Source organism: Cydia pomonella, unplaced genomic scaffold, assembly GCF_033807575.1.
Source record: "Cydia pomonella isolate Wapato2018A unplaced genomic scaffold, ilCydPomo1 PGA_scaffold_203, whole genome shotgun sequence".
Classification (NCBI taxonomy): Eukaryota; Metazoa; Arthropoda; class Insecta; order Lepidoptera; family Tortricidae; genus Cydia; species Cydia pomonella.
The window spans coordinates 132,293-159,163 of NW_026907843.1; the positions used below are offsets into that span (position 1 = coordinate 132,293).

Consider the following 26,871-nt stretch of genomic DNA (forward strand, 5'->3'; position numbering starts at 1 on the left):
TGCTAAATTATAATTTGTTCGATCATTTAGGATAAAATGTTTTTTTTTTTTTTTTATATAGAACATAATTTCTTAACGTTCTTCTTCCTCGCATTGTTTCGACATTTTTGCCACGGCTCATGAGAGTCTGGCGTTCTCTTGGTAACTAATCCCAATAATTGGCGTAGGCTCTAGTTTATACGAAAGCGACTGCGGGCTGACCTCCCAACCTAGAGGATAAACTAGGCCTTATCGGGATTAGTCCGGTTTCCTCATGATGTTTCTCTTCACCGAAAAGCGACTGGTAAATATTAAATGATATTTCGTACATCAAGTTCCGAAAAACTCATTGGTACGAAGACGGGGTTTGAAACTTTGAACCCGCGAGCTCGGGATTGAAACTTGCACGCTCTTACCGCTAGGCCACCAACGCTCATAATATAATTTCTTAACGTTATTTTTTTATAGATGTATATATTATGGATATACTTTATTGATACAACGAAATACAACTGGTAAACATAATAGAAATAAACATACAAAACAAAACAAACATATTAGAAAATGAACATATACTGTAATGGTAGCTTTATAATTCAACGAAGACCTAACGCCAATTCAAACTTACATTTTGATGTCAAAATTATATCTATATGATGTCATTGACCCGTGCGTCTCGCTTCCGCCAACTCATGTACGAACAAGTGCGAGCGAAATGCAGAATTTTATGCAGCGTACCTATATGCAGTGACGGATGGCGGACTTTGATCTTGAAGAAAGGCCAGGTCAAGAGCACCCTAAACCGTCCAGCGTGTATAAAGAATGTTATGAAAGTGAAGGAAGCGAAAGAGGTATGTCAGGATCGTAGCAAGTGGAAATCTGTGGTCTCTGTCTAGCCGTCCGGGAAATAAGCGTGATTATCCGCCTTATTCATAAACGTCTACTAAAGTTGACAAGCCGCTAATAATCGTTTGTCCCTTTCCGACGTATTGGCATGATGGAAATGGACAAAGGATTATTAGCGGCTTGTCAATTTTAGTAGACGATCATGAATAAGGGGGTATATGTATGTATGAATATAAACACTATTGATAGCTCTTACCTGTAATATAGTAGGTAGAGTGTATTTGTGGTACTGGTCCAGCATGGCGTTGGTGGCTGTCAGCTGCTGGACGTAGGTGTTGTGGGAGTCGTAGTAAGCGGCCAACGCGCTTGGACTCGGGCTGTTGCAGTAGTGCACGAACGCCGCGCGGTAGTCCTGCCGGCTCTGTGGAGAATTGATGGCTATATATAGTTCGTGTCATCTACGATGACGCGCAGATTTGTCAAATATAACCTTTAATAACATGGTATTACGAGTCAAGGCATGCGTTGTCGTGAATGACACGATCTATGTAATGTGTAAATTCAATACGGGCAAACCTTTAAACGGTGGTTACCAGGGGATCTAAGAGGTATGTTGAGATAACGTTTGCTTAGAAATACAATGAAAATATTAACCATACAAAATAATACGTCCCGCAATGTAAAGCAACACAAGTTAGATACGAGCTTTTTATAGTAACTGTCAACGCTTGTTAAGCTTGTATCTCGTTATGTCACGTTATGTCTCGTAATGTTTACATTAGATTGCTGCTCGGTAAATTTTATAAAATTAATTACGGGTCGTAATTAAGTGTAACTTAAAAAAAGCTTCTTAATTCATGATTACACGGTTAAAATTCCAATTCTGGTTTCTTTTATTGTCCGTATTGGATTTACACACTGTATATATAAAGTTAGATTAAATCCAAAGTGTTTTAATGTATATACATAATATAATACAATCGTAATAGAATTAATGGAATGAAAAACATATATAGTTACTTTCAATATAAATTTAGATTTATTTCCTGATAAAAAATACATTACAAATTTGCACCAATATAAAAATAAAAAATTTCACCACACCAACTGGTAAAAGCCCTCTTGATTGTTCAAAAACTAATGAAAAAGTTGTATTTTATCCTAATGTCGGGCAAAGTAATTAAATGAAAATTTTGCGTTGTTTCCTTATGTTTGCTGGTAGAATTGACTTTTAAAATGGTGATTTTGAATGGTAATTTACTTATTAGGTACGTTCATTTGGATTTAATTTGATTTGATTTTTTTGGTATTTTATTTTTCCTCGCGTTGGAATGGTAAATTTTTTTGTCGAAGGCAAATTTTGTATAAATACTTTTTTTTGCCTTGAAACCCTTGCAACGCTCCAGATTCCACTTCTCGAACGACCAGCGTAGCGAGAGATCAATTTTGTAATATTTCGCTTGCTCGAGTATCAATATTAGCACGAGTGGTTAAACAACAACTTTGCCCCCTTGTAAAACAAATAAATATTCATCATCCAAACATTACATCATTTAAAAATAAACATACACATACGGAGTGTTATAATTATAATACACTGGCGACTATTTGTCCCCCTCACGTTCGCAACATAGTATTTGGCAAAACAAACGAGGCGTGCCCGTCCACTCAACTTTAATGTTTCCATGTGTGCAAGAGCAGTAAAATGACGTTCACGCGAAATTTAAATGACTATTTTCGCCAGGATTATGGTTAATTTGAATTAATAGTCCGAGACATATAAAATCGTTTATTGGTCACAGCCGTTCAGTTACAGTGTATTAACGCCCCCATGAAAATCTTATTTGTTTGTGAGCTGTCGGTTCCGTTTTGCTGTCGTAATAGTTTTGTTACATGTTCTGTTTCAAAATATTGTGTGATATTATAACACAAACTATAATTCATCGTTAGCTAAGTGCGTTAGCAAATAGCAAAGTTTTTTATAAAAGGCATAACAAAATTCTAACCCCCTTATTCATAAACGTCTACTGAAGTTACGAAGCCGCTAATAATCGTTTGTCCCTTTCCGACGTATTGGTATGGTGGAAAGGGACAAACGATTATAAGCGGCATCGTTTTTTTTACATACTTGTGTAAGTTTTTTAGTACGTGTTTTAGTTCTTACATTCAACTTTGGACGTTATTTGTGTCAGTCCAAAACAAAAGGGACCTTATGGCGGTATTTTTAGGTGGGTTGACTGTTGTATTAATAGTTAGGTATAAGTTTCTAGATTTATATCCCTTAGAACCTTAGATAACTCAATTTCCGCCAAGGTCCCTTTTGTTTAGGACTGACACATATATGTACACTTTTGCAGTTGCTTTACGAGTTGTACCTCCCGGATATGATTATATAGGTAAATATATTTCGTACATAAATTCCGAAAACTCATTGGTACGAGCCTGGGTTTGAACCCGCGACCTTCGGATTGAATGTCGCACGCTCTTACCGCTAGGCCACCAGCGCTCTTCGCCGTAGATGCTTGTAATTTAGTTTAAAGTACGTACGATAAAAGTTCTTAAATAAATCAATTAATAAAGAAAAACGTACATTGCTTAATGAAACCATTAAGCATGCACAACTAAATTAAGTATAAATATTTAGTGAGAACATTACATATGCAGTGTCGTAGAACAAAAAGTTTATTTAAACTTTCAGCGACCGACCTGTAAAAGCGTCAACCGCCTACCACGAAATAGAAAATCGAAATTTCATCATGTGCCTCTCTATCACTCTTGCATATTCGAGCGATGGAGAGGCAGATAAAGAAATTTCGATTTTCGTATTTCCCGGTAGGCTCCCAGTTCACTATTCTGGTTTATAGCGTGTTCGCAGTTTAACGTGGCAATAAAAACTGCCGACTAGTGAATTGACGACAGTAGTTGGATTTGTTTGTAAACTTTTGGGTTGCAGTTAGTTAAAGTTTATTAGCTAGAGACGTGACAAAAGTGATACAGAGTAAATTTCGAAATAGTACTCGCTGGATATTTGATATGATTATATTGAGAGTTAGAGTTGGTTAAAGGCGCCTAGCCTTTCAAAGATAGTATTCACTAGAGTATTTAGGACGGGTACCGCTGTAGCCGGGTGGTTTAGTGGTCAGGACGTTAGCCGCGTAAGCTGAAGACGCGAGTTCGATTCCCGCCTCGGCCACCTGGACTTGGTCACATTTTCTTTAGTGTATGATAATGGTATGATACCTATTTCAGTTTATGATTATATTGATTGTTTTTAAATACTTAAATTAAGAAAGCAAGGAAGTATTTTGGAGTAATGACGATTGGGTATTCCTCGTGGCTACCATTGTAGTATGAAAACTGGTGCTACGCTTCTTAAATTAATTAAAGCTATACTTATTTTGTTACCGATTTTTTTGTAAATAAGCCTAAAACGTAATTATTTCTCGTTTGCTAGGGACAAATATCGTATCAATAGTCAGGCCAGCTAATTAATTAAGTACTATATGTATAAATACAACAACCCTAATATTATAAGTTAATCATATAATTTAGATTAAGGTACTATCGTTGAAAATGAGTGCCTCATTTCGCCGTTAAACGTAAGTTTGGCGAACCTAACACAAGTTTAAAATGTACCATACTATTTGTGAAATAAATTAAAAAAAACTACTTTATAACACGTAGATAATTGAATAAATTAACCTATAAAGTTACACAATAACCACTTTACTGGGTGAGGTCATTAAAAATACATTTGATACTTCAAAATACGCATGCGTGCCAACAAAAATTAAAAGGTAATAGCAACCAACCATGAAAGCAAAATAAGGAAACTACGGCACTTAAACAACTACCCAAATCATAATCAGTTAACTAATATGTTTTAAAATAATTATATTGCTGAATAATGTGAAACAATACTAGTCACGTCTAAAAATATTGATACGGACAATGTGCGAGAAATATGTATACACTATCTTAATATATAGACAATAATGTCGTGTATACATATTTCTGGCACATTGACCGTATTGATATTTTTAGACGTGGCTGTACCATATAATATGTTATACAACGAAGACTGAAAAAATATCTGACACGATCTTATTTGGAGAGCCATAAAAGCATGTCACATATTTTTGCGGCCTTCGAGTAGAGTAAAATATTATTTTTCAACACACTTGCTCTAAACGACGTTTTTATTCCACCGATTTTTGGCTCATAATCTTAGATATTAAACAAACGTGCTTTTTCAGTATATTATAACACTCGTGCTTTTTCATTATATTATCCGACTGAGTTAAGAAGGTAACTGATTGCTAATAATATGCATGGTAACGGAGCCTTTTTAATTTGGTTGAGCAATACATTTTTTTAACCAACTATTAGGTTTCAAATGTTAGTTCAAAGAGGTTTTATCACACCAAACATATTTTATAGATTAAATTATCTCGTAAATTACATTAATGAATAAATATGATATTTTATCGATTTGATATCCATCCGTCGAATTAGTACGGTCGCCAAATCTCAAAAGCCCTCTAGAAACACGATTTAATTGACTCGGCTCGGCCTTACCCACAACCGGTATCAATGTGTTCGGACAGTTCTCCTGATCACCGTACATGCGGTAGTAAAGCGGAAAAATGGTGGAGGGGATAGTAATGACGTCACAAAGATGGCGGCCGGACCTATTTTTTTGGCGGTGTATCTCGAAAACCACTTAACCGATTTTAATCATCGAGGTGTCAAATAATAGCTTATATTATGCAGATTATTTCCTTTTCTACAAACATTTACGTGAAACCTATAGGAAAAAAAATAATCACAAAAAACAGTTTTTTTATAATATTATTTTTTTTTATTTTGTAAAAATCTCCGTAAATATTAGCATTTCGCAAATTTTGTTTAATATAAAACATATTGCTTCATTATCAAGGAATATAATGAGCCTTAAAACATACAGATCGAGTAATAAACAATGAAGCTACACTCATTTATTTGCGCATGGGTAACGATAACTGGCTTTTACCGGTCGAAACTGTGGTGACTGTTACGATACGTATTGAATGGAATTTATAGAGTATCGGTTTTAATTACTGAAATTATAATGACAATTATAAAAACCAGACACAATAATGTTACCTTACTTCGACGTTTAGTCTCTTTTTTCGTCTTAATCATAGGTAGGTACATATTTCTTTTTGCTTAAAAATTTTATACAGGGTGAACTTTTAACCACCAGTCATACTCTGCGCAGCGACTTTATAGGTCATACTGAACAACTTTTACTATTAGTAGTCCCCAAGCCGCTCCGAGGCCAGATTTAATTGACTCAGCTCGGCCTTACCCACAACCGGTATCAATGTGTTCGGGCGTTTCTCCTGATCACCGTACATGCGGTAGTAAAGCGGAAAAATGGTGGGAGGGGATAGTAATGACGTCACAAAGATTGCGTCCGGACCTATTCTTTTTGGCGGTGTATCTCGAAAACCACTTAACCGATTGTATTCATCGAGGTGTCAACTAATAGCTTATATTATGGAGATTATTTCCTTTTTACAAACATTTACGTGAAACCTATAGGAAAATAATAATCACAAAAAACATTTTTTTTTATACATTTGGTTGGTAGGTTTGTCTTATGTTTTAAAGCAGTAAAATCTTTCAAGTCGAAACACAGTATAAATATACATTTTGTTGTCTAATCTAAAAGTATGATGTTCATTGTTTAAGACTGATTAGTGATTACTGAATTAAATAACATGCTATTTGTTATTTTTGTTTTATTTTTTAAATCAGGTATTAATTTATTCACTATGTATCACTATACAGGCAAAATGTGTATCATAGTTGGTCTGTAAGTACTTACTACTTGTGTCGAATATAGGTATAAGATGAAATTTTAACCACCAGCCATACTCTGCGCAGTGACTTTACAGGTCATACTGAACAACTTTTATTATGGGACCAATGCCGAATCACGCAAGAAAATTTGGATCTGGAATGACACCCACTGGCTGTGCCCTACCACACAAAGCGAGATGACATTCACAATGCCCATACCTCTCTTTTGGACGTAGTTTAAGGACGTACCCGGGTCCATGACGCATGCTCGCCACACCGCTGCTTAAAATAAGCTGACGCACCGTAAATTGAACTGCGTAAAAATCGCAAAAAATATTACACGGAGATCTTATGGCAGACACCGTACCGGTGACGTAAAAGACGCAACTGTTTTGCGAACAAAAAAGATTCGCGTGAAGCACGTCACTGCGATTCCGTACCGTCACCGTTTTTTAAACAGCGGTGTGGGGAGCATGCGTCAAAAACGGTACGCATACGACGCATCACTGCGATTCCGTATCGTGACCGTTTTTTAAGCTGCGGTCTGGTCGCACCTTGTATTGTATTGTATTGTATTGTATTCGGGCGATTTTTCCGCAACTCGACGACTTGCGCCTATTTTGCGTGATATGTTGGGGGTGGGCTAGTCCTGCCAGCCCAGCTCCTCGAGGAATCCTATCAAACCTTTGATGTTGAGTAGGACCTCGGGGAGGTCTCTCGGAGATCCGAGATGTTTAGCCCTGTATGGAGTCACTCCGCTGCATTCCAGCACCACGTGAGAGGCTGTTTCTTCTGTCTCCATGCAACCTCGGCACAGGGGACTGTCTGTGACACCTGTTGTGAAAAGATGTTTGTTAAATAGTCCATGACCTGTTATGACACTGGTTACCATACTCAGTCGGACCTTCCCTAGTTGCAGGAGCGCCCTTGTGAGTTTTCCGTTGATGCCAGGCATGGCTTCTTTTGCCTGTCTGCATCCAGTCTGGTTCAGCCAGTGTTCTGTGTGTAGTTTCCCTGTACGTGCCAGCAGCATTGAGCGTACCTTGCTAAATGGTATCGGAAGAATCGGTTCCGGACCAATCGCCCCCGCATTCGATCCTTGCCTGGCAAGCTCGTCCGCAGCATCGTTACCTCGGGATCCACTGTGTCCCTTGATCATTGTAGGGTGATCTTGTTATTATGACATACCTCCATTAGTCGTTCGTGGCATTCGTGTATAAGTTTGGATGTAACTATATGGCTATTTAGAGCCAATAAGACTGCTCTACTGTCGGAGAGTATGCGGATGGAGGATCCTACTACCTTCCTTGCAGTGATGGCAGCCGCCGCGTTTATGATGCCCATGCACTCAGCTTGGAATACCGAGTTATGGGCTCCTAGCGGAGTGGTGATCGACATGTTCAGGTCTTCTGAGAAGGTTCCAGAGCCCGATCCGCTGTCTGTTTTGGACCCATCAGTGAAGATTCTCAGCTCCCGGGGATTGAGTCCTTCATGAATGTCGTCCTCATATAACTGTATTTTGTACCTTTTATCGAAGATAGCTTGTTTGTGAATCCGGTCCGTGCCTGACCTAAGCACTGGAAATTCGTCATACACCTTTTCCAGGCATTTTGTGTGAAGAGCTCCTGTGATGTTAGACCATATCTTGAGGATTCGCAACCTTATCGCTGAGAGACTGGCCTCTTGCTGTATGTGTAGGTGCAGCGGTGGAAGGTTTAGCATGACCTCCATGGCTGCAGTCGGGGTAGACCTCGTGCAGCCAGTGGTGGCCGCGCATGCGAGCCTTTGAAGTCTTTGTAGTTTGTCTCGTACGTTGCCTAGGTTTGTTCTTGGCCACCAAACCAGAGCACCGTAACAGAGTAAGGGGCGGATTATCGTCTTATAGAGCCAGAGGGTAATTTTCGGGTTGAGTCCCCACCTCTTACCAATCATCCTTCTGCACTGCCAGAAGACAACTCCCGCCTTGTCTATCCGTTTGTTGATGTGGTTGTTCCAATTGAGTTTATTGTCGAGAGTTAGTCCTAAGTACTTAATTTCATCGGACAGCTGTAGCTCAGTTTGGAAAAGTGTTGGTCTGGTAAAGTTGGTCGCACCTTTATATGGGACAGTCAAAATTTTTTTCGCGATTTCGGAATTGGTCCCATAGTAAAAGTTGTTAAGTATGACCTATAAAGTCGCTGCGCAGAGTATGACTGGTGGTTAAAAGTTCATCCTGTATAAAATTTTTAAGTAAAAAGAAATATGTACCTACCTATGATTAAGACGAAAAAAGAGACTAAACGTCGAAGTAAGGTAACATTATTGTGTCTGGTTTTTATAATTTTAATTATAATTTCAGTAATTAAAACCGATACTCTATAAATTCCATTCAATACGTATCGTAACAGTCACCACAGTTTCGACCGGTAAAAGCCAGTTATCGTTACCCATGCGCAAATAAATGAGTGAAGCTTCATTGTTTATTACTCGATCTGTATGTTTTAAGGCTCATTATATTCCTTGATAATGAAGCAATATGTTTTATATAAAACAAAATTTGCGAAATGCTAATATTTACGGAGATTTTTACAAAATAAAAAATAATAATTTTATAAAAAAACTGTTTTTTGTGATTATTTTTTTTCCTATAGGTTTCACGTAAATTTTTGTAGAAAAGGAAATAATCTCCATAATATAAGCTATTATTTGACACCTCGATGATTAAAATCGGTTAAGTGGTTTTTGAGATACACCGCCAAAAAGAATAGGTCCGGCCGCCATCTTTGTGACGTCATTACTATCCCCTCCACCATTTTTCCGCTTTACTACCGCATGTACGGTGATCAGGAGAACTGTCCGAACACATTGATACCGGTTGTGGGTAAGGCCGAGCTGAGTCAATTAAATCTGGCCTCTGAGCGGCTTGGCGACCGTACTAAATAGAAATACGAAAATATTCGCTTTTTACATTTTTTTTAATTGGCTGTTCGTGTGTAATGATCAACTTAGCACACTTGTATCATAATGTTCTATTACGTGACACGTGACTGTACAGTCAAGGCATAAAGTATCGATACATATAAAGGGAAAAAATATCTATACGCTACCTTAATGTCTATTTTGTAGTCATTTTATAATTGTGTAAATAACTTTTTTACGATACAGGAGGCAAACGAACCAAACGAATCGCCCGATGGTAAGCGATTACAGTTGCCCATGGACACCCGCGACACCAGAGGGGTTGTATGTGCGTTGCCGGCATTTAAAATGGGAGTGCGCTCTTTTCTCTCCACTAGTCTTATTAATATTCAGCGCTGCATCTATTTACCCAATTGATGATATTATTCATGTATGCTAGGTAAAAATAAATGACAACAATAATTGTATCCCATATATAATAAATGACAACAATAACAGTAATTTTTAAAACTTAGGCGAATTGCGAATCGCATCCAGCAGCGGTATCATAGTCGTATTTTTTTTATCACTTGTTTCACTTTCGCACGTATATACTTGTTAGAACGTGACATGCATGGTGACAAATGATAAAGAGCCGAATATTATTAGCCCTGCAGTACGGATGTCGTTAACGTGATAATTTATCACGCTGTCTTGTAGACAATATCACTTCTCGTCTTGTAGATAAAACGGTGTCGGTCACTTTCTATCCCGCGGTGTTAAAGATAAAGATATTTTATTATTCCAGTAGGCATATTAAAATGCGCTTATGAACGTCAAATAAAGCTACACCGGTTCTAATCTCTGACCCGAGAAAATTTAAATCCCCCCTCAATTGGAGGAGGGTATCCCAACATGGATCGTCAAGAAATTCGGCGGGACACATCTTTTCAAAACATTACATCTTATAATTAACACGCATTAAATAAGAGACAATATAATTTAGATTACTATAGAAATCATGCGATTACATACAGTAGCTACTTTTTATTTATTTGCTATTTGCTTTAAATGTACGAGTAGTACAATTGTGGTGTTACAATGGTTGAGTGGGTGAACATTCAGACTTTAATAAGTCATGTCAATTATTTCCTTAATATCTAAATTTTCGTATATGTATCGCCATACAGCGGGGAAATACGGCCAGCCTTCTAGGCCCCTTGCCCATTGACGGCGATTTGGGCCAATTTTTTTATCTTTAGTTTAAGGTTGTTAGTAAGTTTTACTATGTATGTTTATTTCTTTGTTTTTGTATATTAAAAGTACCATTCAATGGTTATATAACTTATAATTACTATTTACATATTTAGCTTAATTTTTAACGATAATTACATGAACAAGGAAGAAAAAAAACCATTTTAAAAACTGAATTCAAAATTCTTTATTTTCTTTTTTATCGAATCCTTACAAAGGGAAAAATTAATAAAGAAATGAGAATGTACATTATATAAATCTGACTGATTGCTATACCTACATAAAATAAAGCATGACAGTTATTTTATCATGTAGATAAAGCCATCCATAATACGCCCGCAGGATAACCGCCTTACCGTCTAGTCTAAAATCTATATTAAAAAGTTATTATTCAATAATTGTCATAATTGTAATTGTAAACTACTATCAAAATGTAAATATAGTAAAACATTCAATTACATTCTGATGCGATATGGTAGCACAACTTGTGTACTGATACTACAAGTACATCCTTCGTTGGTAACAGGTTTCCATTTGTTTGAAAATCTCGTGCATGCGGAATAGAATTCAGTGGAAAATGGAGCGCCAGAGTGAGCACCAAAGCTAAGGACGACCTCTCACAGATACCGCACTATGACGTGTTTACGAAGATTTGCGATCAACACACTGTTGATCTGTTATCTAATATAGTCCGCCTCTAAGTGAGGAGGTGTAATTATGAACGTCATATTTTCATAGCACAGCCATGCAAAAGTGAGCTTGGTCTTGATATGATGACAATTCCACACTTTATAATTGCAAATACCATGCAAAGTGACTTTGGTCCGACTACAGATGTACATACGAGTAGTGCATCATAGTTTGCTATAGTATTTTCTCGGAAAAGTTCGTGTTTGTCATGTACTTCAGTCAACCTTAGTATTTACGGTGGCCTAAAATACGTTGACTACAAATTAAATTGACCATTGAATATTTATATATAACACACAAGTGTTTTTATGTATCAAACTTTTTAATTACACGGTGTCCTAAAATACGTTGACAAAAATTACTTACACGTATTTTACAAAATGTCATTAAATATTCTCAAAAAAATATTATTTGGCTACACAAACGCCAAGGTTTGTTGAAATTATCAATAGTATGCACATAAAAAAAGCTTAATTTAATAATAAATGTTATAACTTATTTTTGGGCCAACTGTATTATCTGGTTGTATCTAGCCTACGCTACGTGTTCCACCCGGCGTGAACACGTACCTAATTCGGTATCACACTTTAGATAAAATGCGATAAAGCACGGTATCGCGATAATATGTCGTTGGCTGTCATAAGATACGTCAACATAAAGGTCAGAGTTGATTGATTTACGCAAACTGTAGTGTGACCAAAGGTTTTTTTATTATTTATGAATTAATTGAAATAATAATAATAATACAATTCTTTTAAATCTAACATACTAGGTATACCTGTGGACTTAGCAAAGATGACATACATCTATTAACTCCAAACAAAAAGAAGCAATTTATCGAGACGACACATGCTACGAAAAGTCACGTGACTATTCCATATTCTTTAAGTTTTGATTGGCGTTTTTATCAAAGATTGCCATCTTGGCTAGGTACCGTCTTGTCCGCATTAAAATGTATGCATAACTTAATCTTCTTTTTATTAGAAGTATAAGTGCATCATTTAGAGTCGTTTAGAGTTCCGTAGCCACCTAGGAACCCTTATAATTTCGCCATGTCCGTCCGCGGCTTTGCTCCGTGATCTCTAATGCTAGAAAGCTGCAAATTAGCATGAATTACATAAATCATGCATGGCGACAGAACGGTATAATAAAAACTACAAATAATTTTTGGGTACTAACTCCCATAGAAAATGTTTTATTATTATTTTTGTTCGCTGTTACGCAATGGTGTACCGGTTCAGCCGTTTTTTGAGTTATTGCAAAAAGTCTTCTTAGTAAAAATACGTAGGTAAAAATCGCTGCGAAGGTATTATACCACATACCCTGTACCCTATACCCTTATGCTTACTGTAATGTCATAATCTTATCTAATACCTTTAAACGAGGAATTATTGTATATATATTTATATATTTCGGGATCTCGGAAACGGCTCTAACTATTTCGATGAAATTTGCTATATGCGGGTTCCGTTTTCGTTGGCGAAAAATCGATCTTATCTCTAGGAAAACGCGCATTTTCTATGGAAATTACTTTCAGGAATAAATTAATACCATTCATTCATTCATTCATTTTTGAGTTTGTAAAGGTTTTTTTATTTATTTACTTTATTGGGGAAAAAACAGATACAGGCTAAAAATATTTACAGGTATGATTTAAAAATGGTAGATATAGCCTACATCCTAAGACAATTCCCATTATGAGGTCTGAAAGTAGTTTTAGGACAGCATTGTGATCGGAACTAAATAAACAGACTTATACTATAATTACACTCATACTTCATAATAACGACATTTATCATTTCCAAATTGGTTTGTTTTCCGAGCAAAGCCTGGTCTCCCAGATATTATTAATTAGCCCGTTTAGGTCTACGGAACCCTACACTGAACATGGCCCGAAATGCACTTGTCCGATTTTTTATAATTATTTACTAGTTTTAAACATTTAATCGTTACACGATAGTTTAATGATTTTTAGTATTTTATTTATTTAATGTTTTATAGTTTTAAGATTTGGTATATACCCGAGTGCCTATGCTTCCACGTGTATCTGATATACGGTTTATATTTTAATTTAAGATTAAAATAAAGAAATAAAATAGCGCTATAGGGTAGGTACCTACTGTCATATAAAAAAGTGAACTTGAATAGTGAATATGTTAGTAAAGCTTTTCATAAATCAGATTTTTCGTATTAAAAAGTGGCGCATTAGTTATATGTCAAACAAAGTTTATTACTTGAATATATCTTTTTCGAAGAAATATGAAGGCTTATAATTATTTATTTGTTTGCTTAGGCTACACGAGTACGTGACCCGTTTATCTAAATAATGTGCGCCTAAAAGTTTGCTCAGTCGTTTGTTTGTAAGTATTTTACAAAGAAGATTAAAGTTTAATTTTCACTGGAAATTGGAAGATTAAATGTATCATAAATTTTATTAAATTATAATCTGCTTTGGTAAGCTTCATTTATAACCTGTGAATGGGTGAATTAACATTTTTTTTTGTGTAGTTATCCTGTCCCGTTGTCCAAGGGACAATACTGGCATACATTATTTGAAAAAATATACGGCCCGATTAGAAGAATGTGATATGGTAACTATAAGTTTTGGTTTAGATAAGTTCTTATTTAGATATCGTTTGTATGTCGTATAATTGACAGAAGCAGCCGATTCAGGCATCCAATTTCACTTTGACGTTAGAAATACCGTAGATGGATCTTATTGGGATCACAGCGGAATCAAAATAAACGTCAGTTTTGACATGTCGTTTATCTTTTAAAGATCTTTCCAAGACCTTAAACGTGTCTTAATCATTCTTCGAATCGGGCCGATCGTATGCGGTTCTATTAGCATCCTTACCCATAAAAATGTGCTCTAAAATACCCTATGATTATATGCGTATCAAACATAGACGCTGTATACATACTCGTACAGTCACCATCAGAGATATGGGAGCGGCCAGGGTGCTCAGAAATATCTGAACACGCCTCTATTGTCAAGGGGTTAGAGTAAGTGCCGCTCCGATATATTTAATGCTGACTGTACTTAACGCCGGTGCAGCCTGAATCCGAATGTTTACTCGTACTTGTGGCGTTATTCATAAACGCGTTACAGCCTTTGAATTAGCTATGAATCGTTTGTCTTTATCTGTTATTTTGACTTATGTATTTGCAAGAAAGGGATAAAACATAATTTAACTGATTCAGGCTCGAAAAATTTTATGAATAAAGGGGTTAAAATTTTAATTTTATTCATTTGACTTGATTTGTCTCGTATTGACTAAAACATTAACAAGTATTACTCGTATCAGAATCGTCATACACTAGTACTGTATTAGACCCGTCGTTTCACATAGCGCCTTGATGGAATTAAGGAATTTCCTTTACACTACTGATACCGGTGGATCACTAGAGCCTAAAATGAGCAGGCAAATTCGATTCCACATTGCCGTGGAGCGTTTGAGCCTCGGGCTTGTTCGATTAGGCTTGATCCGATTAGTTACGTTTATAATATTACTAATGCCTATAACGCTAATATATATAATGTATAAAATAGGTAAGCTTAAGTACAGAATAATCTATAGTATTATACATTTTTCATACAGTCTGGAAACACATCACCCCACGCAGAATAGAAATACCTCATCCGCGACAGCAGTCTGGCAGTTTAGTATGTTTGTCAATTTGAAGTAAATATCTACTTTTTTTTGTACAGTTACGGATTTTAATTGATGAGCCATTTAAGGTTTACTTTATATTGGAGATTTCATTGCGTTAGTATTGACAACCATATTAGCTAACATCATAGGAAACATCATAATCTATAATACCTATATTGTACTAGTTACGTATACACTGCCTATATTGTTCTTCACTTGTATGATGCCAAAAAAAGCATTTTAGATTTAGATTTTTAGTTTTATATAGTAGTTTAGTTAATTGTATTACTTATGTAATTTTTTTTATTAACTTGTCTATAAAATTGTATATGTTATTCCAATAAAAACTAAGTTTTCTTGTATGATTCTTTTTTATCTCCTTGAAACAATAGTACATTCTAGGAGAGGCCGGAAAATCGCAAGAAGATGGACAAGTGAGTTTAACGCCCATCTTTAACGTTTCCGGCCGAGGCATTACATAGTGCTGTTCACGACTACTGCGAGGAAATAAGAAAACATTTGCATAACTGTAAGTAGTTTAATAGAAATTAATATTTATATTGGCGTGAGGACAGTTGTTGAAAGAAAGCGACGTGTTCTGCCAGGATCATTTATATTTTCTTCACTAGAAGAACTCATTTTTATAGCGTAGATACGTGTTTCTTGTATTTTTTAGTCAAATACAATTTACACTATCCAATTCAGTAAGTATTTTCCGATCCCGCCTTTTTTACTTTTTTTAAGAGGCGTTTTCTTGTTGTTGCTTCAAACCGACTCTAAACTTAGAAGCGTTTTTGCTAAAAAACCACAAACAGCTACAAAAGTAAAAACGCCTCAAGCATGAACTGAATGGTTTTGACCTTTATTTTTTTTTTAATAAGTAATTGGTCCTATAAATAACCTTATTTTATTTTTGAAGGACCTTTTACCATTACCAATGACGGATCATGATAACAATGAAACATTGTAGTAGTGGTGCTACAGCTATTGCCTACTTTCCAGTTTGGTTTTAGACTATCTATTTCCGAGCAGTGGCGAGAAAAAATAAAAATAAAATGAGACCTTAAACGGCTCAACAATGAAAGTTCGTGACTGTACCATTACTTACGCCAAAATATTTTCAACTGACTACCTGCCCCTACCAGACATGACGTGAGCAAACATATACGGTAGAACCTCGATTATCCGAACCCTTAATTATGCGGACGTTCGCTTAGTTTATCCGAACCCTCAATTATTTGAACGCTTCAGTCGTTTGTCAGTAAAAAAATGACGATTTTATAAACAAAATATGTGTACAAAAAATTTCAGATTCTTTTTTATTAATCCAATTTTATTATACTTACTGTACTGTTTGGTGGTGTTATTGAATTGTGTAATCTCGTCAAAAAAAAATCGATTATCCGAATTGTTGACTACCTAATTCGGATATATAATTGAGTTTCTATTTATTACTGCGCTCAATCGAAGAAACGATATTTAATATAGCATGTACAGTCGACGTCATAGATAAGTTTACTTTTTTCGCCTCATTACAAAGGAGTATGATGCAATAGTTATTTACGATACAAGTGCAGAAAATAGGAAATTCGCAACAAGACGACCGAAGGGAATGTTTTAAATCGACACGAGTTGCGAATTACCTATTCGCAGGTGTATCGTACAACGTTTTACAGTACACACTTATGGCTCTTTAAAGTTTCGACATTTGCACGGAAAGTGCTCATACCCGCACGCGTGCGGGAAAGTAGCACCATATGTACTGTAAATATATATTCGACGTCGACTGTACGCCTAGTGGCTTAAGGTGTAAAGCGGAAACATAACTTGATTGAGCACTATTGATTAGCAATATTTGGACATGATATGAGGGCGCAATAATGTAGTCGGTGTTGGCAATAATAGGCGTAGTTGAAATAAAACGTAATGCAAATTAAAGGCAGGACGTGCGATTTTTCTGAATTTATTTAAATTCATATGAGACAGACTTGGGAACTAATGCTTAATTTGCAATGGTATCATCTCATCTTCTATTATATTTGAGGTAATTGTTTCGATTAACTGCAGACCGGGTACCATCCTGGTAATTTATGTAAGAAAAATTAGCTTTTCTGTTATTGAAGCTATACACATTTTTATTTATATCTTACGGTGACTTTTGTTACTGTACAATCGACAGCAGATATATTGCAACGGTCGAGGTGCTATCAAATATCTGAACACAACTTTATTATAAGAAATATGTATATTTCTGAACTCCTCGCCCGCTCCAATATCTCTGATGGTAACTGTAAGTGTTTGTTTGTTCCTAGCTAATTTTGGCTTAAATTCGGTAAATTACCACATTTTAAGTATTTACATTTTCGACAAATAGTCTCATCCGCTACCATTGACACTAACGGCCCGATTCGAAGAATGAAATACGATAACGATAAGTTCTGGTTTAGATAAGTTCTCATTTAGATAACGTTTCTATGTCGTATAATTGACAGAAGCAGCTTAATTCGGGCAACCAATGTCACTTTGACGATAGAAATATCGTAGATAGATCTCATTGGGATCACCGTGGAATCGAAATAAACGTCAATTTTAACATGTCGTTTAGCTATCGATCTTTTAAAGATCTTTCCAAGATCTTAAACGTGTCTTAATCATTCTTCGAATCGGGCCGTGAATGTGTGTACCTAAAATGAAGTTTACAGAAAATTGCCGCTGAAAATACAATTTACTTCAATAAATTAGTAATGTCGCACTTCTTAAGGACAATCACGATCTACAGTTTATCTATTTATATCAATTATTAGTTAAAATATATGTTAATTAGTAATATTTCACAGAAAAAAGTTTGGTTATATGTAGGGTAGGCATAATTACTAAGAACTGATACCAGGTTCAAATACGGGACGCGATCCTTTAATACGGTAATAGTCCCGTATATACGAGACGTATGGTAACCCTAGTTATATGTCAATTGCTATCAAAATCTGTCACGTTTGTTTACAATATTTGCTATTTCTATTGATCTCCGGTACACCAAATACATACTAAATGTAACTAAGTAACAAAAATATATTATATCAACAGTAAATAAAATAATTACTTTGTAGCTGTCTTTGGAGTTTCATTATAACATGCGCGATCCTACTGCAGGAAACTAGATTTATGATTTTCGAATGATCATATTTACTCGAACGATGGAAATAGCATTCCGAGTGACTCCCTCATTCTACATTTCCATTCCGTACTTTAAGAACCTCGTATCTCGCCGAGCGATATTATTGAACAAGCAGTCTTATCTTTCAAACGTTACGGTTCATTTTGAAATATCATAAAAGTTACATATGAGGTAGAGACAAGTAGCAGTCAGAATGCATTATGTAGGAGTCACTCAGAGTTTCTGCTCCTGAATTATTAAAGCCGTTGAGATTACGAAAATTATTAACTCTGAAGCGGGACGCTTGACATGCGAAATTAAATTTAAGACTTTGACGGATAATTAAATGCCTTTGTATTCCCTACAGTATAACTATTTGGATTTGGAAGTTAAAAACAAGGATGAATAAAAGTTGTGACAAAATTTATACAATTAAGCATGCCTCTGAATATAATATATTTAAATTAGAATAAAGTACCTACAATAAATAATAATTTTGATTCATTTGAAAGCCGGTTTAAAGTTCAAAACCTTCGCTTGTTTGGTGTGTCCAATGTCTGCTTACCAAATGAGAATATATTTCTTAACTATAACTCATGAGGGAGACGGGGCAAAAAGCCAGGAAATTAGAAGGGAACAAAAGATATGGCACTCCGCGCGATATAACCTCACCAACACTGAACACACCGTGGGCTGATAAAACCCGACGTATTTAAGCCACGCATTCCTGAGGTCATAAGGAGGAATAAATGTTATAGGAGTTTTGGCCAATCATTAAATTTTTTGGCATAAATATTTTTATTTTTTCGTATTTTCTGCACACAATATGTTACTTCTTACATCTTGGCAAAAAACAACATTACAACGAATAAGTTTTTTTTTACAAATTAAAATTGCAAGTTTCCTTTAAAACTTTAATATATGTCAGTAGGTATGTAACTAAACCAAGTCACATAGCGGCAGCGTCGCAGTCAAATGGACATTTTTCGCTATAAGTTCATACATAATCGAATTTTGACTAGAATTGTCACTATCTCTGAAACAAGACCGATTTCAGAAAACTTTGTATGGCATGTAAGTATCTAAATTCGGTCAAAAATATACCTTTAAAATCTGACGGGTTTGATCAGCCCACGGTGTATATTTCCTTGTGTTTTTCATGGCCTTGATTAAAACTTGTATAGATTCAATATAAAAACTATATATTTAAATATAGTATATAAAAACTGAAGCGCTGATGGCCTAGCGGTAAGAGCGTGCGATTTGCAATACGGAGGTCGCGGGTTCAAAGTGTTCAAACCCGGCTCGTACCAACGAGTTTTCGGAACTTATGTATGAAATATCATTTGATATTTACCAGTTGCTTTTCGGTGAAGGAAAACATCGTGAGGAAACCGGACTAATCCCAACCAGGCCTAGTTTACCCTCTGGGTTGGAAGGTCAGATGGCAGTCGCTTTCGTAAAAACTAGTGCCTACGCCAAATCTTGGGATTCATAGATTACTTTATATTTTTAAAATTTACAACAAATAAAAACTCAAAACATGATATCCTATAATATAAACTAAATATAGTTAAAAATTAAACACAAAATGTATACTTCTTGCTCAACCTGTACCTACAGGTGTAATGATTTAAATTTCAGAACGTCGCGCGAACCAACGTTAAAACACGTTTTGCGTCTAAGTAAATAATCCAACGAATTGAATGAACTCTCCATGCCATTACAGAGACCATCGCAGTTCTACAGTTTCAGCTTCAGTAATTCTCAAGTTATTTGATTTCCTGTTTCCCAGAGATTCTAAAAGCATAATTTTACTCCATTCATATCCGGTTTAGTATTTGATATAAAAGAGATCGCAAAAATCTAATTTTCTCATTTCCGGGTTTTCCGGGCTTTGGTCCCTACGAGCCAATAAAGGTTAGACGTAGAAAGCCCACCGCCTACATTGAAAAATCGAAAATCGTAATCTGTCTCTATCGCTCTTACATATTCGATTGATAGAGAGGTAGACAACAATTTTCGATTTTCTATGTCGCGGCAGGCCCTCATCAAAGGCTTATTGGGTATAAAAGGTATCGCGAAATATGTTAAGGAAAACTTTGGTCAGTTGTCAAAATATTTCGTCCTATTATCATCTTCCTCCCTAATTCCGTGGAATCACATCTATCAGCATAGAGCCACATTATATGTATGAGAAATCGCTCGTTGGTATGAAGATGCGTACGCATAGGCATGCTTTGAACAATTCCACTCTTACCTGAGGGCCTACCACAAACCACGTTCGTCGTGTTACCACTCTGTCGCACTTATAAATTCGTACGTAAGTGTTACAGGGAGGCAACACGTCGAACGTGGTTCGCGGTAGGCCCTCTGATGCATGCACGGAAAACTAATAACGCCGGCACTATTTTTTACGAAAGTTACTGCCACTTTTCAACCCGGAGCGAAAATTAGGCTTTATTAGGTTTCGTCCAATTTCATCAGGGTGGCTGCCTTCACCGGATACGGACTGGTCAAACATTAATTAGGTAAATTAGTTCTGAAAAATTCATTGGTCGAAGTTTGAACTATACAGTTTTTTCCTCCGACTATCAAATTCATCAGACTAAGAGAAAACTTAATTCTGAGTTGTTCGGCAGACCAGATGGTGTCTCCTTTTTCTTTTAATCGGATTACACCGAGTCCCATTTGTGTGTTGTTTGAATCTCCGGGCTAGGTATGTTTTTTGATCCCTGGTCTAATTGGTACGGGCAATTGATCAATGCAAAAATACACAAAACAAGAAAGACATGAGTAATGTTTACTCCAACCGTATAAAAACTTGGGTTTGATTTGTTAATCTCTTTTTCTTTTAATGCACTTAACCATTTTTTTTAATGCACATATAATTTACTTTTCTCGTATTCGATACGAGAAGTAGATTTTTTAACTCGTGTGAAAGGCACTATTTCATTCTCGGACTATTGGCGCTCTCACTACGTTCGCGCGCCAAACTACGAGTATCTCGACGGGAATGAGTGTCTTTCATCCCTTGTTTAACAATCTACTATTGTTCCCTAGTTGTACTCCAATGGTTATCAACTTATTGTGGAAAGTGGGCAAAATAAACATTGTTTATATGAATGGGCCGTAATATAATGGCATTTGCTAAATTAAAGAGACTCCCTAAATCGTCCGTCTCAAGCCTGAAAATTACTTCATTATTCATCTCGACAGTAATTTACTATTGTCATAACCGTCTAGAATTCGTGTCATCCACGATGACGAGCCGATTTGTCAAATCTAATCTTTTATAACATGACAATACGAGTCAAGGCATGTGGCTTCGTGTATGACACGATCTATACTTAATAATAATAAAACAACGAATAAATAGAATGCTGCGCTGCCTAATTTATCCTTTACTTAATGGATAATCGAATTTTGCCTTCAATGGTAATGTAACACCTGAAACATTTCAATCTAATAGTATTTTGTGTTCATGTATGTTTTTTAAAGTTATAATAATAGGTATAAAATAAATTTCCAAAGTAAACACGTTTGACCAACGGTAATATGGACAATTAAGAACACAAGGGGTAATTAGGAACGGTCTCCTTTCCGTTGTTCCTGATTACTTAAGGCTTCCATATTGATTGTAACGATATTTTTTGGTATAATAAGTGCCTACTTAAAATTTATGAGGTTGAAAAAAAAGTGTTATTGGATTATTAAAATTGGATTATTCTTTTAGATTTCTTTCAATTTACATTTATTTATTTTAAACATTATTGCACAAAAACAAGTAAAAAGTACAAAAGGCGGATTTAATGATATAATTGTCTTGAGGCATCGAGGTCTTGAAGCGTGATTGTCTAAAAAGTTTGATCCGTTGCCGAGCCTGTTGCCGAGAGTTGCCGTTGCAATTCTTTCTTTCGCGCACGGCAGACAATAAACGAGTTATTTTTGTACTTATACAAGTACATAGAAAAAAAACGCTAAAGTTCTACAACAAGAACAGTTTAAAAGTTAGTTAACTACAGACTTGCGAAATTATCTCTTAAGAGACTGGGGTAGTTAAATATTCATGGGCATTCTTATTCTCTTTATGAAACCTTTAGACGGGACTTCATGCAAAAACTAACTCGAAAATGTAATATCACTCTTCTGCAAGCAGCATATTTTTTGCGTTACAGTCTAGAAGGTTCTACGAGTAAAACGATAATCAATTTGCATTCTAAATATTGCGTAATAAGTACTTATTATAATTAATAGAATCAGGCGTTACTTTGCGGAAGTCCATGCCACCGCAAAAATAAATACGAAAGTAAATAAAACAACCCAAATTGCATGTAATACGCAAGTAAGTATAACGGGTTAGCACTGATTGACGAACACGTTTTTTTCTCGTGGATTAGCAAAGTAATATTTCTTGCTTTTATTTAGTACTAATTATTACAAATTATTTCGTGAAATTATATTTATACGTAAACCGTAAGCCTAACACACTCATTGTTATTATTCCGATAAGATAAAATAGAAAAATGCAATTAAGGTTAACTAAAATTGTTCAGACTTGAGGACACCAGATTTCGGATAATTATGTGTAAATAAGCAAATGTTGCATTCACATGGTAGTAAACAGCCAAAGTAAACGATATACAGGGCGCCCCCCATCCTTTGAGCGTTTTCACAGTGTCCGATCCGATAGCGGATATCGGATGGAAGTAAATTGTACCTCTACCTAAATCTAAACAATAACATAATTATGTGTTTTTCTGTATTCGTAAATTATTCGTTTCATAAATTTTGTTAAAAAAGCGACACCTTAGCGACTTTATTGCCAAAAATGTCGGACTTCGTGCTACAGGGCAATCTTTAACAGTTTTTGTTCACTTCACAGGTCATCTGAAATCCAATAACGGATTGTCACTTCCGATAATTTCAGACATATCGGGCCCTATTCAGTTATCGGACCGATCATTTTTATTTGTATGCGTAAATATGTAGGCATAATGTTTGCATAATGGTTGAGTGTGCATAACCGCTGAAGCACACGCGGCGCGCCATTGCAAGTACACCCCGCGGTCCGACGTTGCGGATGTGGGATCCTCGGATCATACATCTGATATCGGAGCGTATAATATGAAAACGCTCTTAAGCGGCAGAATGAGATTGCTTTATTATTATTTGCTGTTTACAACCATCATGTAAACTTAGGCCCAGTGGCGCCCTCAGTATCATCTATTTTTGTTCGCGCACTGTAATTAATTACAAACCAACGTTCATCGTAATAATATGTTGCCCCTTTGTTACTAAAGCGTCTATTTCTGGGCTGGATCGATATCAATGTCTATTCGAAATACTACATTAGTGACATCGTTATGTCTGTCAATTAGGTCAGTATTTAAAATATTACAACGACAACAAAAGAACAGTAGAATTGCACCTACATATATTAGGTAGTTTATTTCTGGTAATTTTGTGTCGTAATAAACAGAGGTCCTATTAATAATTATAAAAAAGCAGTTTTGATTGTGGGCTTGGTTAGAATTTAAACATTATTCCTTTTTTTAATAACAAAACTTCCGTGAGACACCGACAATATTTTAATCTCACTCACGTGTATAAAGTCGATAATGGACTTCTGTACCCCTAGTGTAAATAAATTCGATTTCGAAACGTGACGTACGCGTTTGCGTTTAGTCTCATTTTGTATTGGATTTAGAAAGAGCGCGCCAAGCGGGACGTTTTGGAAACTCAAAATCCTATACAAAATGAGACTTAACGCAAACGCGTTCGTCACGTTATGATGTCGATCAAATTTACACTAGGGGTACAGTATGTGACTCGACTTCGATGTCGACTTTATATACGTGAGTGACCCAGGTTAATATATTTAATATATCATTCCTCTGGTCCAAGATGTTATGGTACAAAGTGACAAACGTAACGTGTGAATAAATAAATAAATATTATAGGAAATTATTACACAAATTGACTAAGTCCCACAGTAAGCTCAATAAGGCTTAGGGTGTAGAATTTTAATTTAAAAATAATCAAACAGAACAATTTTAAGCATAATGGTTACAAAGTAGATATTTTCCTTCGGCTTAAACGTGGGTGTTCGTTTAATTATCTGACGATTAGCTTTCACAAATTATGTATCAAAATACAGAAATGGTTCTCTTAGCTGTTTTGGTATATTAATTTGGTAGGTATCTTATTCAAACAGTTCAAACAAGGGCATATACACTCATGCATAATCACATGATTGATGACTCAATTGACTTGTTATATATATTTTTTTATTTTTTTACTAAGTCCCACAGTAAGCTCAATACAGCTTAACTACGGTGAACTATGTACATGTATGTATTTTAAAATCAACCGAACTGATTAACCCACTAAATTAAGCTATCTCTCGATCATTTAATTAAGAAAAAATATTCCACGTGTTTAGACAGCAGAGTCACCTAGAAAATTAAGTGACGTCAGCGCCGTTAAACATTGTACGGTTTTGTACCCGAAAATCACTACTACCTAATTTAATATAATTATAAAACCTATAAAGTTAGTTTGATAACCCTATTGAGTAATGTTCTGTATCAGTATTACTTTTCTACTCAACTATTGTAATATGTAGTAATATTGTAAATTAACAGAAACTAGGCTTTTTTTAGTCTTTATTATTCTCAAATTGTACCTTAGTAAGTTGATCATCAGCCTTCGCCAGAATGACTTCGCATCCTTCTCGGTGCGCGAACAGCTTCCTGGCCTGCACCTTCATATGGAACGTGCGGTCCACCAGTGGCGCGGCGACGTTGCGTTCCAGCGCTGTTGCCGCATTGTTGTTGGCGATCACATCTGCTTCCACTTCTTGCAGTAGCGTTTCCCATGTGTGGAAGAGAGATGACGGGCATGATGCTCTGTGGACAATAGTGTTGGTTGGTAAAGGATGGTTGGAACTGTCGATTAAATAAGAGCGAGGAACAAGTAGTCTTTCTTTAGTTGTGCCATGTTGGCGCGGACACCTTTGGTGATGCCCAGCTTATAAATCAAATACCTTTGCAATAGGTAGGTACAGTCACGTCTGAAAATATCGATACGAAAAAAGTACCAAAATAATGTATTTAATATATGGGCAATAAAGTCGTGTATAAATATTTTGGGACTTTTTCGTATCGATACTTTCAGAAGTGACCGTACAACTCCCGGGGGTTTGTATGAAATTGTTATGAACTGGTTTTGATACGACCTTGACGATCGTCTTGGTGATTGGCGCGCGTCTCACGCACGACTTTCTCACCATTTCTCATGCATCCATTGGAACATGCGTTCTATTTTTATCACTTGGCACTATGCTCATCACTTTCGCGCTTATATACTTGTTAGAACGTGACAGGTATGGTGACAAATGATTAAGAGCCGACCATCTTAGCCCTACTTAGCAATGTTCAAGGTCGTGTCAAAATAATATCAAAACCGCAACAAATTGTTAAATCTGAATTGGGCTGATATTCGTACACGGCGGGAAGAAGTTGATGACCCGAGATAATCGAATCTTCAATTTTATGAAGACATTAAACCTGATCTACCTAATTATATTTTAAGTTAATTTTTTTTCAATTTTATATCTCGAACTATCCTTCTTCCTGCCGTGTACGGACATAGTTAGTGTAGTAATATGAGTAGTTACTTAGTTACTCGTTTTATTATTCTTCTATGTACCTACCACATTTTGTTTATATTAAACTAATTATTACTTTGGCCTTGTATACAGTGTAGCCGCACGTAAATTCATTAATGTGGACGCTTTAAACGCACATACCTTTTTAACACCTACACATTTCTAACTGTGGGTAAGTAAATGCAAACTACAATATCGTTTAATCATAATAACTGTGTAGGTGTTATAATATCATGAGCTTATGTGCTAGGGCTGCAATTTTTTACCTTGATATTTTTCAGAAGCATCACCCTATAAAATTGCCAATGATTGGAGAAAGGTTCATAATTATAAAGATAAAGTAGGTATTGCGCAGCTTTTAATATTCTTGATCACGAAATGGACCGCTTTTACACTCGGAGCCATCGGTGGAGACCCGTTTATTTGGCAGCCCTACTGAGGCAACCCCTCGAAATTGTGTCTAGTCAAGAAAATTAACCGCACCTCGTTTGTGTTCGCGTGACAAAATAAATAATGTTGAAAGACGACAAAATGTTATCCTATTTTTTTTGTAATAATTTGAATTCCAAATTACCTACGTTTGTATTAAGATATCTGTAGGTGTAGGACTGTAACTTGTCCCTCGTGTTACTTTGTATAAACTGTGTTTTAATTTTGCATAAAACACTCTGGCACGCATTAATGAACATAAAATAAATTCAAAACATTCGGGTACTAAATTGGCCAATATTTGCTCAACAAAGTGTTTCTATTTTGATACTATTTCAATAATTAAACGGTCGTGTATAACATCGATATCCAATTATAAACAGCACTAAACTTTTGATATTTAATAATTAATCATATTTTAATTGGCGGTTGGTTGCACTTGCAATATGGCGCCATTGTCCTTTACA

At 35.8% G+C, this 26,871-nt stretch overlaps 1 protein-coding gene and 1 non-coding gene across 6 annotated transcripts in view; one reads left to right on the plus strand and one right to left on the minus strand.

The window, feature by feature from the left end:
- Nucleotides 1-26,871, minus strand: part of LOC133533775 (uncharacterized) — a 252,001-nt gene that overhangs the window by 87,858 nt on the left and 137,272 nt on the right. For all 5 annotated transcript variants that reach the window (XM_061872825.1, XM_061872820.1, XM_061872821.1 and 2 more), the window contains 2 exons: nucleotides 24,992-25,214; nucleotides 1,082-1,246 (listed from right to left, as the gene is read on the minus strand). In XM_061872825.1, the coding sequence (XP_061728809.1) occupies nucleotides 1,082-1,246; nucleotides 24,992-25,214 (388 nt within the window). The remainder of the gene's footprint in view (nucleotides 1-1,081; nucleotides 1,247-24,991; nucleotides 25,215-26,871) is intronic.
- Trnat-cgu (transfer RNA threonine (anticodon CGU)) lies at nucleotides 3,947-4,018 on the plus strand. Its single transcript has one exon. It is a non-coding gene; the product is annotated as a tRNA-Thr (tRNA).